The sequence below is a fragment of the Podarcis gaigeae genome, assembly GCF_964106915.1.
Source record: "Podarcis gaigeae genome assembly, chromosome: 11".
In the NCBI taxonomy this organism is placed as follows: Eukaryota; Metazoa; Chordata; class Lepidosauria; order Squamata; family Lacertidae; genus Podarcis; species Podarcis gaigeae.
In genome coordinates, this window is record NC_139687.1 from 2,079,592 (window position 1) to 2,092,566 (window position 12,975).

A 12,975-nucleotide genomic window follows, 5' to 3' on the forward strand; every position below is an offset into this window, starting at 1 on the left:
TCCTTTCCCCCAAGAAGCCAAATCATCTGCCGCCCAGGTAAATTCCGGGCACAATTCTAGGGACACCGTAGGATCTCCGGGGAGGGAATGCCGACTGTTTGCCTCCTGGATCAGAAAGTCCAACTGGGTTGCCAGTGGAGAGACGTCTTGCTGTCTCCGTGGCCGCTCCGTCTTGGCGCTCGGACGCGGCGCCGCCAGGGGCCGAAGCGGACTGGCCCCTGGGCTCAGCAGCACCAGAAGCCTCCGGCTGCTCCCGGGGTGACAGCGGCTTCGAGGACTCGGCGGCAGAGGCTGAGGCGTCTCCCCGGCGCGGACGGGGCGGGCCGAGCCGCGCTGGCGGAGGAGGAGAGATGGAGGCAGGTAGCGCGGAGGCTGCTCGTGGCCCCGAAGGAGGACGGGCTCCCGGGAGGAGGAGGAGGAAGCGCCGCCGCCGCCGCCACCTGCGCCGCAAGGGAGGCCGGGAGGAGCGGCAGGCTGGTGCCGTCTAGGGCGCGCCATGGGCTCTCTGGCGCTCCTCTTCCGAGGGACCTTCGCGCACTCCAGCCGCTCGGCGCCCCTCGACATTCGCGCCGGCCACCTGCTGGGCGTCGACGAGAGCGGCAAGGTGAGGCGGCGGCGGCGGCGGCGGGGCGGCGGGCGGGCGCCAGGGGGATGCCGGCTGGCGCCTTGGCCGGCACGTGGGCGGCCGCGGGACGAGGCGAGCGAGGGGCTTGGAGGAGAAGGAGCGGCGGGTGCCCGCCCGGGAGGAGGCGCACTTGGTGTCCCGGTGCTCCCAGGGTTATATAAGCGGAACGCGCGGCTGGGCGGGAAGAAAGCGGGGGGGGGGGGCAGAGAGAGAGAGAGAGAGAGAGGCTGCTGGCCGGCGCTCCCGGGGCAGGAGGGCTTCCCTGGGAGTGGACGTGCTTCGGGGCCCGGAAAGCGAAGAGTGCTGCACGGGGACTCGGACTCGGGGCTTTTCCCGGGACAGCCCCAACTCGCCAAGCAGCCGCTGGCGTTCTAGTTTCCGGGGCTTCTTTGGCTCTGAAAACACCCCCGGGAAAGTGGGGAGAGGAAGATGGCAGCGTGGAAGCCCGTCCGCAATGGGCGCCCGTCTTAAAATGGTCTTCAGGAAGCTCTTTGTAGGCTTATTAATAGTCCAATGTCAGTCGATGACGCCAAGTGCGAAAAGAGCAGCGATGATGCCCAGCTCTGCTTCCATCGGGCTCGGAAGCGTTTCAGGCAATATGAACTCGTGAGCCTTTTGAGGCAGCGAATATAAAGCACCAAAACAAAAGGGTTACAGAAATTATGAACCATTTACTGCTGCTCTCTGATCATGTATACATACTAACACAGATTAGAAACCATACTCAATAAATATGCCTGGAAAACAGTGAAGCACTTGCAAGTCTTTTTCCATCCTAATTTTGTATACATATATTTCAAGTACCGTACTTAATAGCTTGTGTTGATGGAGTTGAATAGAAGATTGTTGTGCGTGTAGTTTATTATGGGTTTTTCTGGGTGATGTTAGATATACACCTGGGAACATGTCTTTGAGATATTCACATAATTTTGTAGGCTTCGGTAATTTTAGTAATATAAAAGCAGAGGTGGCATGCAATATATTTTACACACATCTTTTTCTTGTGAAAGTTTGAAATGTAAAATTATGGCCTCTATTATACTAATTTTCTGTGGTAAAAATTGACTTTATCCTTACAGTATCTCCAGATAATCACATTGTTTCTGTAAGCTGCTTCCTGTAAAGATGAGAATTAACTGAGATGATTCATCAGCAGATCTTTTTATAAATAGCTTTCAGAACATATGGCCTCAAAACTGGCTTTAAAGCCCCCACCCCCTGGAATCTTTGTTACAAAAGACATTGTTCCAAGGAGCCTTTTCAGTATCTCTTGGGGGGATTTGAGTCCTCATCTCTCTTGCTTTGACCCTAACATATTGTCCTATCCTAAGTAGTACAGTGGTACCTCGGGTTGCAGGCGCTTCAGGTTACAGACTCCGCTAGCCCAGAAACAGTACCTCGGGTTAAGAACTTTGCTTCAGGATAAGAATACAAATTGTGCAGTGGCGGCGTGGCGGCAGCAGGAGACCCCCATTAGCTAAAGTGGTGCTTCAGGTTAAGAACAGTTTCAGGTTAAGAACGGACCTCCAGAACAAATTAAATTCGTAACCAGAGGTACCACTGTACATGACTTCTATGCTTAATGCTATTTTAATGCTCAACCAATAGACACACAAAGCTTCTGGGTTCTGCTGCTTTGACCATCTGGCCTTATATATTTTTAGAGCCAGCAAACTCTTGTCCAGTTAATATTCATTTAACAAGAGATATAATTAATATATCTCTTGTATATTGGATATGTGGATCATGGATAAGTATTCCTTTAAAAGCTTAATGGAGTGTATTATTGTGCATTTCCATACAGTTTCAAATGATTGCAGTGACTAATAAATGGATGCTTGGCATAGCAACGATACCTACTTTTGCAGCTCTGACTGTACATGTTATTTAATACAGTTCATTTCTTCCTTACGACATGACCACATATTCTATTTCTGCCACAATTCATATAATTGTAAAGATTGCTTTGCAAAGCTTGCTTTACATACTCTGGTCTAATTTGCATGTGGCACTAAGCCATGGCTTGTTTTCTGACAAGTCATGGTGTGCTGTTAACTTATGAAATGTGGCTTGTTTTAGCTATAATAATGATAATAATAATAATTTATTATTTGTACCCCACCCATCTAGCTGGGTTTCCCCAGCGACTCTGAGCGGCTTTCAACAAAGATGAAAAAATACTGTATTTTCCCGTCTATAAGACGTCCCCACGTATAAGACGCCCCCTATTTTAGGGGACTCCGATTTAAGAAAATGAGGGAAGATCTATCCATGTATAAGATGCCCCCAAATATTGGACATTATTTTTAGGGGGGGAACCTAGTCTTATACACAGAAAAATACGGTACATTTAATAATAATAATAATTTGTACCCTGCCCATCTGGCAGGGTTTCCCCAGCCACTCTGGGCGGCTTCCACAGAAACCAAAAATACACTAAAATATCACACATTAAAAACTTCCCTGAACAGGGCTGCCTTAAGATGTCTTCTGAACATCAGGTAGTTGTTTATTGCTTTGACATCTGATGGGAGGGTGCTGGACCTCAGTGTCCAGGCAGAATGATGGGGGTAGAGACACTCCTACAGGTATACTGGGCCGAGGCTGTTTAGGACTTTAAAGGTCAACACCAACACCTTAAATTGTGCTCAGAAACGTACTGGGAGCCAATGTAGGTCTTTCAAGACTGGTGTTATTTGATCTTGGCAGCCACTCCCAATCACCAGTCTGGCTGCTGCATTCTGGATTAGTTGTAGCTTCTGGGTCACCTTCAAAAGTAGCCCCATGTAGAGCATGTTGCAATAGTCCAAGCGGCAGATAACTAGAGCGTGCACCACTCTGGTAAGACAGTCTGCGGGCAGGTAGGGTCTCAGCCTGCATACCAGATGGAGCTAGTAGACAGCTGCCCTGGACACAGAATTAACCTGTGCCTCCATGGACAGCTGTGAGTCCAAAATGACTCCCAGGCTGCGCACCTGGCTGCACACCTGGTCCACACTTGCCCCATTCAGTACCAGGGAGTCCCCCCCCCCCACATGCCCGCCCCTTGTCCCCCCAAAAGAGTACTTCTGTCTTGTCAGGATTCAACCTCAATCCGTTAGCCACCTCAGACACTCACACAGGACCTTCACCTCCTTCACTGGTTCCGATTTGAAAGAGAGGTAGAGTATCTGCATACTGATGAACACCCAGCCCAACCCCCCCTGACGATCTCTCCCAGTGGCTTCATGTAGAGGTTAAAAAGCATGGGGGAGAGGACGGAACCCTGAGGCACCCCACAAGTGAGAGCCCAGGGGTCTGAACACTCATCCCCCTTCACCACTTTTTTTAAAATAATTTTTATTATTTTCCAACACAAATATACAATTATGTCAAATTTTCACAAATTTGATTCTTTTTAGACTTCCTTCGGCTTCTCTGACAATCATCCATAATTACTTCTCAGTTTACGCATTCCTCTGTTTATATTGCCATTAAACTTCCCTCCCACTCCTATTTGTTTTTAACAATATATCTCTGCTTTCACAGTGCTTCTTGAAATCCCACCAGTGTTGTTTGCACATCACATGTTCATTTCAGATATTCAACAAATTTCCCCCAGTCCTCGATGAACTTTTGGTCTTGAAGATATCTAATTTTTCCGGTTAATCTGTCCAATTCTGCATAGTCAGTCAGCTTCAGTCTCCATTCTTCTATTGTCGGTATTTCCTCTTGTTTCCATTTCTGGGCCAGTAGAATTCTTGCTGCTGTGGCTGTGTATTGAAAAAGTTTACAGTCTTTTCTTCTAATTTCATTCCCTGTAATTCCTAAAAGAAAGGTCTCTGGTTTCTTCACAAATGTATATTTTAACATCTTTTTCATTTCATTTGACTTGGGCCAAACTTATTCAGGGACAGCCCCATGGAGGCCATGCTTTCCACGAGCGGCCCCTTGTAAGGTCGTGTTGGCATGGATGTTAAAATCCCCTAGGACAACCAAACTAGGTGTCTTCAGGAGAACATTCGCCATGACCTGAAGCAGCTCAGGCAGGGAATCCTTGGTACAGCGGGGAGGTCAGTACACCAGAAGGAATCCTGTACTGCCCCTATTGCCCAACTTCCAGAACATGCACTCAGAGAACTGGGTCTTCCCAATAGAACGCCTGGTGCAAACTAATGACTTCCTAAAAATCACTGCAACCCCCCCTCCCCGCCCACGTGACCTGGGTTGCTGTGCGTAAGAGAAACCTGGTGGACAAGCAGCGGCAAGGACAGGCCCATCTGCTTCATCCAACCAAGTTTCTGTCACACATGCCAGGTCAAGTCCTCCATCCATGATCAAGTCATGGATGGCAGTGGTCTTATGAATCATTGACCTGGCATTGCACAGCAGCACCTTCAGGTCATGTGGGTATCCCTTGCTGATTCTAGTATCCGTCCAGTCAAGACCAGACCTGGAGGCAGGGATAGTCCTCAAACAACGACTAAGCCTGCTTCCTTGGTAATGACATGGTCTGGTCTTAGCGTAACTCCTCCTCCTACCCGTGATCACTGGGATTGGGTGTCCCAGAGCATTCCCCCCCCCCACCATGGAACCTGCCTCAGCCATTCTGTTGGTTGGGCCCACTCCCTGGCAGCCCTGACCCCCTCTCCTTAAGAACCAAATACAAACTTTATAAAACAACAAAAACAAAAAAGTACATAGTTATGTTAAAAATTGAACAAACATTGGGGCCGACAGCACCCACAGCCGGCAGGAATCTCTGCAGTCCCTCCGGAGCCTCTTTTGTAGGGCAAGGTGAGCCTGGACCCCCCCCCCCCAGGCCAGATGGAAAGGGCCTTACAGGGAGTGGCCGTCAGCACTCACAGCCATCAGGAATCCGGCTATGGTTTGGTGTTGTCTCTGAACCCAAAAGCCTTGCTTAAACATACTTTGTTGGGCTGCACCACTCCACATGCTCACTAAGCTACACAAGGAAGAAGCAGCTGAAAAATGAAACTAAGCTTTGGGGAACAAGCTATGCCTTGTGATTCCAGAGTGGCCGGAGGCTTCTTAAATTCTGCCTTCCAGGGAGCCCCATGTACTGCTTAATGGGTTGAATGACAAACTAAGTTCCTAACAGCTGTTTTATTTCGATTGCTACAATTTCTTGCCCCACCAAATGGGAAATGTTTGTGTATGTGTATATCATTGTGGCCTGTAGAAGGGAGGAATTGAAATGCAAGCACCTAAAGCTGACCTTGGGGGGCTTGGAAGGCATAAAAGTGCCAAAAAGCCCAACTTCCTCCCTCAGGTTTGTTGTATTCAGGGATAAAAATATATCTGTATTCCTAAAACATAAAATTTTATGTTTTTTATTTTTTGTATTTTAGGTTTTATATTCTTTTTTCTTTTTCTTTTTTTCCGTTTCATTCTTTCCCCTTTATTATTGTTAACTTTTTCTTCTGTTATGTTTATGTATGGAAAATAATAAATATTATTGTGGGAAAAAATGAAAAATAAAAAATATGCCCAATCAAAGCTAAATAAAAATAAAAATAAAATATATCTGTATTCCCCACCCCACACTATTGGATTGAATCCAATGCTGGCTCAACTAATTGAAATTAATGGGCATGTGTAACTTAGGCCCGTTCATTCCAGTGGATCTACTCTGAGTAGAACTCAGTTGGCAGCAACTCACTGTGCTTTGCCTGGGCGGCTCTTATGGTGATCTTTGTACAATACAAGAACAGCTTGTATCATTCTCAGTAAACTTACTGATCATTTGGCTGCCTTTTAATCAGTAGCAAGCAAGTATTTCAGAGAACTGCAGAAATGCAAATGCGCACATAGACAAATACATGGGCTGTATATTATGGTTTAACTTCAAACATTATCTTACCATCTTTGCTGATAAGCAGTGAGGGTCCCCTGGAGACTTGGCAAAGTTTTGAGAAGTGATGGAATGCCTTTTGATGGCTGCTCTGGTTTTAAGGTGGTATGTTTTGTGTACAGATGACTCCTGATAAAGTCCTAAGTACAACCGGGTAGAATATTTTACAATAAATCACTTACTTTAGTGCTCTCCATTGGCAGATCTAAGGAGATGCTTTGGCAGAGATACAAATGTGTGAATCAAAAAAGGGCAATCAAATAATATTGAACATGCATGTGTGAACTGACCCCTGCTTCATCATCCTCACTGGATTAAAAGGTAAAGGTAAAGGGACCCTTGACCATTAGGTCCAGTCATGGACGACTCTGGGGTTGCAGTGTTCATCTCGCTTTATTGGCCGAGGGAGCCGGCGTACAGCTTCCAGGTCATGTGACCAGCATGACTAAGCCGCTTCTGGCGAACCGCAGCAACGCATGGAAACACAGTTTACTGCTGGAGTGGTACCTATTTATCTACTTGCACTTTGACATGCTTTTGAACTGCTGAGTTGGCAGGAGCAGGGACCGAGCAATGGGAGCTCACCCCATCACGGGGATTTGAACCGCCTACCTTCCGATCGGCAAGCCCTAGGCTCAGTGGTTTAGACCACAGCGCCACCCACGTCCCTTCCTCACCGGAATAGTGTTGACCGATTGGGGTGGCCTACAAAAAAAGCAGAACATCTGAACCAGATGATAGCCTAACCTTTTACAACTTGTTCTTAATAACTGTTCTTCCCTCTTTGCTTTTTAAATATTTTCTTTCTTCCTAAAATGACATTTATATGATGCATTTTGCTACTCCTGAAAGGAACTATTTAAAGTTGCCTTGTTATGAATACTGTATAGGCAGCTCTTCTTCCATGACAACAAGCCTGCTTTCCACATTTCCCATCTGGTGTAGCATGCTTGTCTTTCCTTCACTTATTCTTGTTTTCTACTTTGTGTTCAGTAAGTGGTATTAGTCATTCTCCTCCCAGCTTCACTCCAGCATTTCTGTGACATTTTTTAATTGCTCATTAGAAGATCTGCGTTATAAAGCATATACATCTGTTATATAATGGTGTAGTGTGCATGCATATGCCAAAGCATGATACTAATGATAATAATGATAATAATAATAATAATAATAGAGTTGTTTGTTACCTTGAATGAACTGTTACTAGATAATTTTACAGATTACATTTATTATTTACAGCAGCAAATATTTACAACTGAGTACCAGCGGGTGGTTCTGTCGTCTAAACCACAGAGCCTAGGGCTGGCTGATCAGAAGGTCGGCAGTTCGAATCCCTGCGACAGGGTGAGCTCCTGTTGCTCGGTCCCTGCCCCTGCCCACCTAGCCGTTCAAAAGCACGTCAAAGTGCAAGTGTGTTAGGGTTAGGGTTGTGCAGGTGTGTTATGCCACCTATGCCTGAGTTTAATTGTTTTCTCCCTAACATATGCTGAAACTGATTTAGCAGGTTTAGACATACAGATATTGTCACATTATCATATATTGGTCAACCTAAACCCGCCTACCAGATCATTTTTAAACTAGACAAAGGACCCAACATTGTTTGCTATAGTTCCCCATATAGCTTAGAAACCAACCCATATTCCCAAGAGGAAAAGGTCAAGGGTAGATTTTTGAAACTTTTAAGTGTATGTGTGTGGCCTCCACTTGGACAGTAGGATCTCAAATAATATGATTCAATTGATATATTTGTAAGCAAGTAAGATACAGATTAGGGACGTGGGTGGAGCTGTGGTCTAAACCACTGAGCCTAGGGCTTGCAGATCAGAAGGTCGGCAGTTTGAATCCCCGTGACGGCGTGAGCTCCCATTGCTCGGTCCCTGCTCCTGTCCACCTAGCAGTTCTAAAGCACACCAGTGCAAGTAGATCAATAGGTACCGCTCCGGCGGGCAGGTAAACGGCGTTTCCGTGTGCTGCTCTGGTTTGCCAGAAGCGGCTTAGTCATGCTGGCCACATGACCCGAAAGCTGTACGCTGGCTCCCTCGGCCAATAAAGTGAGATGAGCGCTGCAATCCCAGAGTCGGCCATGACTGGACCTACAGGTCAGGGGTCCCTTTACCTTTACTTTTTAAAACAACAAATATTTGAAGGACACAGTTGCAGTGGCAGAGTGTAAGCTAATGCTGCCTAGGGGAGGCAAATGGACACACCCCCAGGGGCGCAGGGTGCAGAGGCAGCCTGCTGCGACTCACGTTGCAAAGCACACCTGGGGCGAGCACACCGCAGCCTCTCTCCACCCCCAGGTCAGGCTCGAAACAACATATATATTCTGCTTAATGTTCAAATGTATTCTCAGTGGTTTACAGAATATAAAAACCAATCGCACTACATTGTTAATACAGAATAATTAAAAACACACCATAAATTAAGATATAAACTCCATGATTAAGATATACAATAAAATAATCCTATTCAAGCAGCACTGCAATTAAAACAGGAGACACAGGTCAAGAGCCACGGATTTGGTGTTACCTGGCACTTAAGCACAGCACACCTCTACTCAAATACAGTGTAAACCCAATGCTGGCAGAGCAAAAGTCAAATGATTGGGCACATAGTATGAGGTTATATTTCTTAGGCCTCCTGTCACAAACACTTGGAGCTAGTAAGGGGGACCTCTGGCAATGGGATACAATGGAGAAAGAGCGCCTTGTACAACAGGGGCACAAGGAGTGAGCAATAGACTCCACTCCAGCAACTGGGGGTGCCAAGACAGAGCACCGTGAGCAGGTAGAATCATAGAATCATAGAGTTGGAAGAGACCACAAGGGCCATCGAGTCCAACCCCCTGCCAAGCAGGAAACCATCAGAGCATTCCTGACATATGGTTGGTACTGTCTCACTGTATGATTCCTGTGTCTTGTCATAACTGTGTTGCTCTCAGATTCTCCACACACAGCAGACAGCAATGTCGTCCAAATGAAAGGGAGGCACCCATCCCCACTTGCAGCTAATGTCTCCATCAGCAAAAGCCAGATCATCCACTCCAACCATTGCAACTGCTGGCCACTCATGCACACTCATGCCTTGCAAGGTTCACAGCCCAGATGCAGTAAGCAGGAGAAACTGTCACCATACACAGAGCCTTTCACTGTAGCCCTCCAGGGGAAGAATGTGAGTACACTCATAGTCACTGTGTCTCTCCCCCTCCTTACCAGTGGTGCTAGTGGAGAGCTCTAGCACAACACTCAGATTTCATCAGCCCTTCTTTTTCATTTCCTCCCAAACACCTACTTAGACTCCAGAGCCATATGGTGCCAGCTGCTGCCCATTGCTGATTGCGTTCTCGGTCTCTCACCGTGCTCTCCGTAGTCGCTTTGCTACAGGTTAAGGATCCAGGCTAAGGATCTCTGTGGGCCTTGAGGGAAGCCCACTCCTTAACCGCAAGCACTGACCACGATGCTCCTGGCTGTTCCGGCATGGGACTGTTGACTTGTTTGCTCCATGCAGACTCCTTGCGCACTTTGTGACAGTACCATATTGGCCCGAATATAAGACACACCTGAATATAAGCCGCACCTTTAAAATTCAAAAGGGAAAAAGAAAAAAAGACAATACCCGAATATAAGTAGCTCCCTTAAAATTCCGCAGACACTCCCACCTGTTCCATTTCACCGTATGTCTCTTTCAGCAGCGATATCGTAAAAGCCAATTTTTTTAAGGTCTCTAAGCTTTCAGCACCTGCACTGAAGAAGAATTAATTACTAATGGAATCTAATTATCAATGGATTACGACTATTAATGGAATGTAAGAGGGAATTAACAAGAACTTCATTATTTTTTATGGATTATTTGAATGAATAAACTGTGTGAAAATGTTGTGAGAATTGGTGGCATTACCTTCTAAAAAGGGCACTAACTTTGATTTATTATGGTTTTGGCAAGACACCAGCTTGTTAGCAGATTGGAAAGGATCAAAGAAGAAAATGCTGGAAGTCTGCCTGGAGCCATGGTCAGATGCCAGTTCACTTTCGGTTTGAAAAGGCAAGATGGCGTGAGGCCATGGCGTAATTGAGAATTCAGCCCTTGAAAAAGGGGGCGGGATGCTGAAGATGATTGATTGATTACAACATGAAGCAAAGGACGAATGCAAACAAATATTTCACACAGAAAGTTACAGGATATAAACTTCATTTGCAAATTAATGGCTATGGAATAGCTAAACACGAATGAGATTTGTCACACCAGTGGCTGTTAAAATAAAGAATTAAGATTGGAACTGTTGTACTTGGATTAAGAGGACTGGATAAGGACCAAGGAATAACATCATCATCTCCTGATAATCAGAACACGGGAAGTCACCCCAAATTGCTTAATTTGGAACTGAATAATTGTCTCTTTTAATTGTATTATGGTTTGGTATTGTATTAATGTGGCTTATATTGGATTGTTATTAATGAAAAATTAAAAAAAAAATTATTCAACATAAAAAAGAAAGCAGAGGGAAAGACTAATCTCCAGTGATGTGCATGATGACTGACTGCTGCTGTGGGGCTGGCTCTGTGGTGTGTGGTATATGGGTGTGAGTTCTGGGCACCCCCACCCCCACCCCCATGACTGTAGTTTCTTCCTTAGCATACAGAAGCTGAGTGGGAGGCATTTCCCATTTTCTCCTGGGAGCTCAAACGGCTGCCTCCAACTTCTCAAAAGGGCTGTTCATTGCAGGTATTGTGGTGTTGTGTGTGATTTGTGCATTGTGACACAAGAGGAATGCTAGGAATTTGTTAGGGGTGTGCCTGTATGGGCACCTCAGCATTGGCTGCCTCTGACCTTTTGTGCTGGTTGCTGTTTTTTACTTTGTTATCCTACCTTCTTATCTTGCAGCGAATGTCCACTGCATAGGACTAAGGTTGCATGCTCAACAGTTGCCTGTTCTGGATGGGGTTGCTAATACTAATTTGAGTCTCCCATGCTTGTGCTTGTTGTTAGCCAATCAGGTTATTGATCACCAATTATTGATTTTGCCAATTTTCATGGTTATGGTTGGAATGTCTGATTGTACTAAAAGGAATGTTACACAGTGCCCAGTTACCACCAGTATTCCCTTTGTATGGACTTAAGAGAAGACAGATACAACATGCTTTTTAAAATATTTATTCACTCTTATATTGATTAATACAATTCTAATAAAGCAATACTTCAGAACGTACCACCTACTCTAATACTCTGACACATTAAGCAAATAGTAGTTGTTCTACCCCAATACAGCATGAATTGGTTGATCAGGCCAATTAGTAGGACAGAATCTTATAAAGCCAGGCATTGTTGGAGTTAGATGAGATATGATCCCCTTTCAAGTGTATGTTTGTGTATCCTGAAGATTAACGCTGGACTTTCCCCCATAATTCCTTGCCCAGGTGGGTCCTACCTGATCTCCACCTTATGGCATATAAGGAGTTCATGATCTGCTTGTGCCATCTTGGCACTATCTTGTTATGCCCCGATGCACAACCAAACAGGTGTGGTGTTCTTGCTGTGCCATTTGTTCACTAATGCCCTTCTCCACATCCATTTGTTACCAATCCTGAACAAATTTACTAATTCTGTTATTTCTGCTTAACACTGCAGTTAGACTTCTACTTTCAGCTATTCAAGATATTATGCTTCAGTTAACGTGACCTATCTTAAGCATTTAAACATTTTAATACCCCTCTTCTATATTAATATAGAACCAGTGTGGTGTAGTGGTTAAGAGCGGTAGTCTTGTAATCTGGGGAACCGGGTTCGTGTCTCCGCTCCTCCACATGCAGCTGCTGGGTGACCTTGGGCCAGTCACACTTCTGTGAAGTCTCTCAGCCCCACTCACCTCACAGAGTGTTTGTTGTGGGGGAGGAAGGGAAAGGAGATTGTTAGCCGCTTTGAGACTCCTGAAGGGGAGTGAAAGGCGGGATATCAAATCCAAACTCTTCTTCTTCTTCTATACTATAGAAATTTAAATAATTATATGTATTAAAGCTCCTTCATAGAACTGCTATTCTTTCTGATATTATTCATTCAGAAGTCCTATCAAAGAGTATATTTTGAGTGTCTTCCTTTTAGAGTTCCCCCTAAAAGCACCAGTGTGTCTGGAACGCCACAAGAGAGAAGCCTAGGGCTAAGTGCCTCTAAGTGTACTATTTTTCTAGCCTCCTGGTAAAAAACCATACTTTCTGTTATCTGGGATCATACATACACCGTACATTTAAAGCACTCTTCATATCACTTTGGCGCCACAGAGCTGTTTTATGGACCTGTGAGTAATGTGGTGGGTGCATAGGAGCCAACTCCTAGGAGCTGAGATCCCTTTGTCCCCCCTAACCCTAACCCATAAAATATTTGAGGGGGCTGTACCTCCCCAAAGTTGATAGGCATTGCCATTCAGATGGTGTGTGTGTACTGCAACTTGTGATCGACTCTGCAGGGTGGGGCTTACCTGGCCCCCCAATATATTATTCAAGTT

The 12,975-nt window shown here is 45.5% G+C and overlaps 1 protein-coding gene across 2 annotated transcripts in view; it reads left to right on the plus strand.

Annotated features, from left to right (window-relative positions):
- Positions 1-362: 362 nt before the first annotated feature.
- GDA (guanine deaminase) overlaps positions 363-12,975 on the plus strand; it is a 44,452-nt gene continuing 31,839 nt past the window's right edge. The window contains exon 1 of one of the 2 annotated variants that reach the window (XM_083702080.1): positions 363-604. In XM_083702080.1, the coding sequence (XP_083558206.1) occupies positions 497-604 (108 nt within the window). In that variant the 5' untranslated portion in view covers positions 363-496. The remainder of the gene's footprint in view (positions 605-12,975) is intronic. The other variant, XM_083702081.1, reaches the window with a different exon arrangement.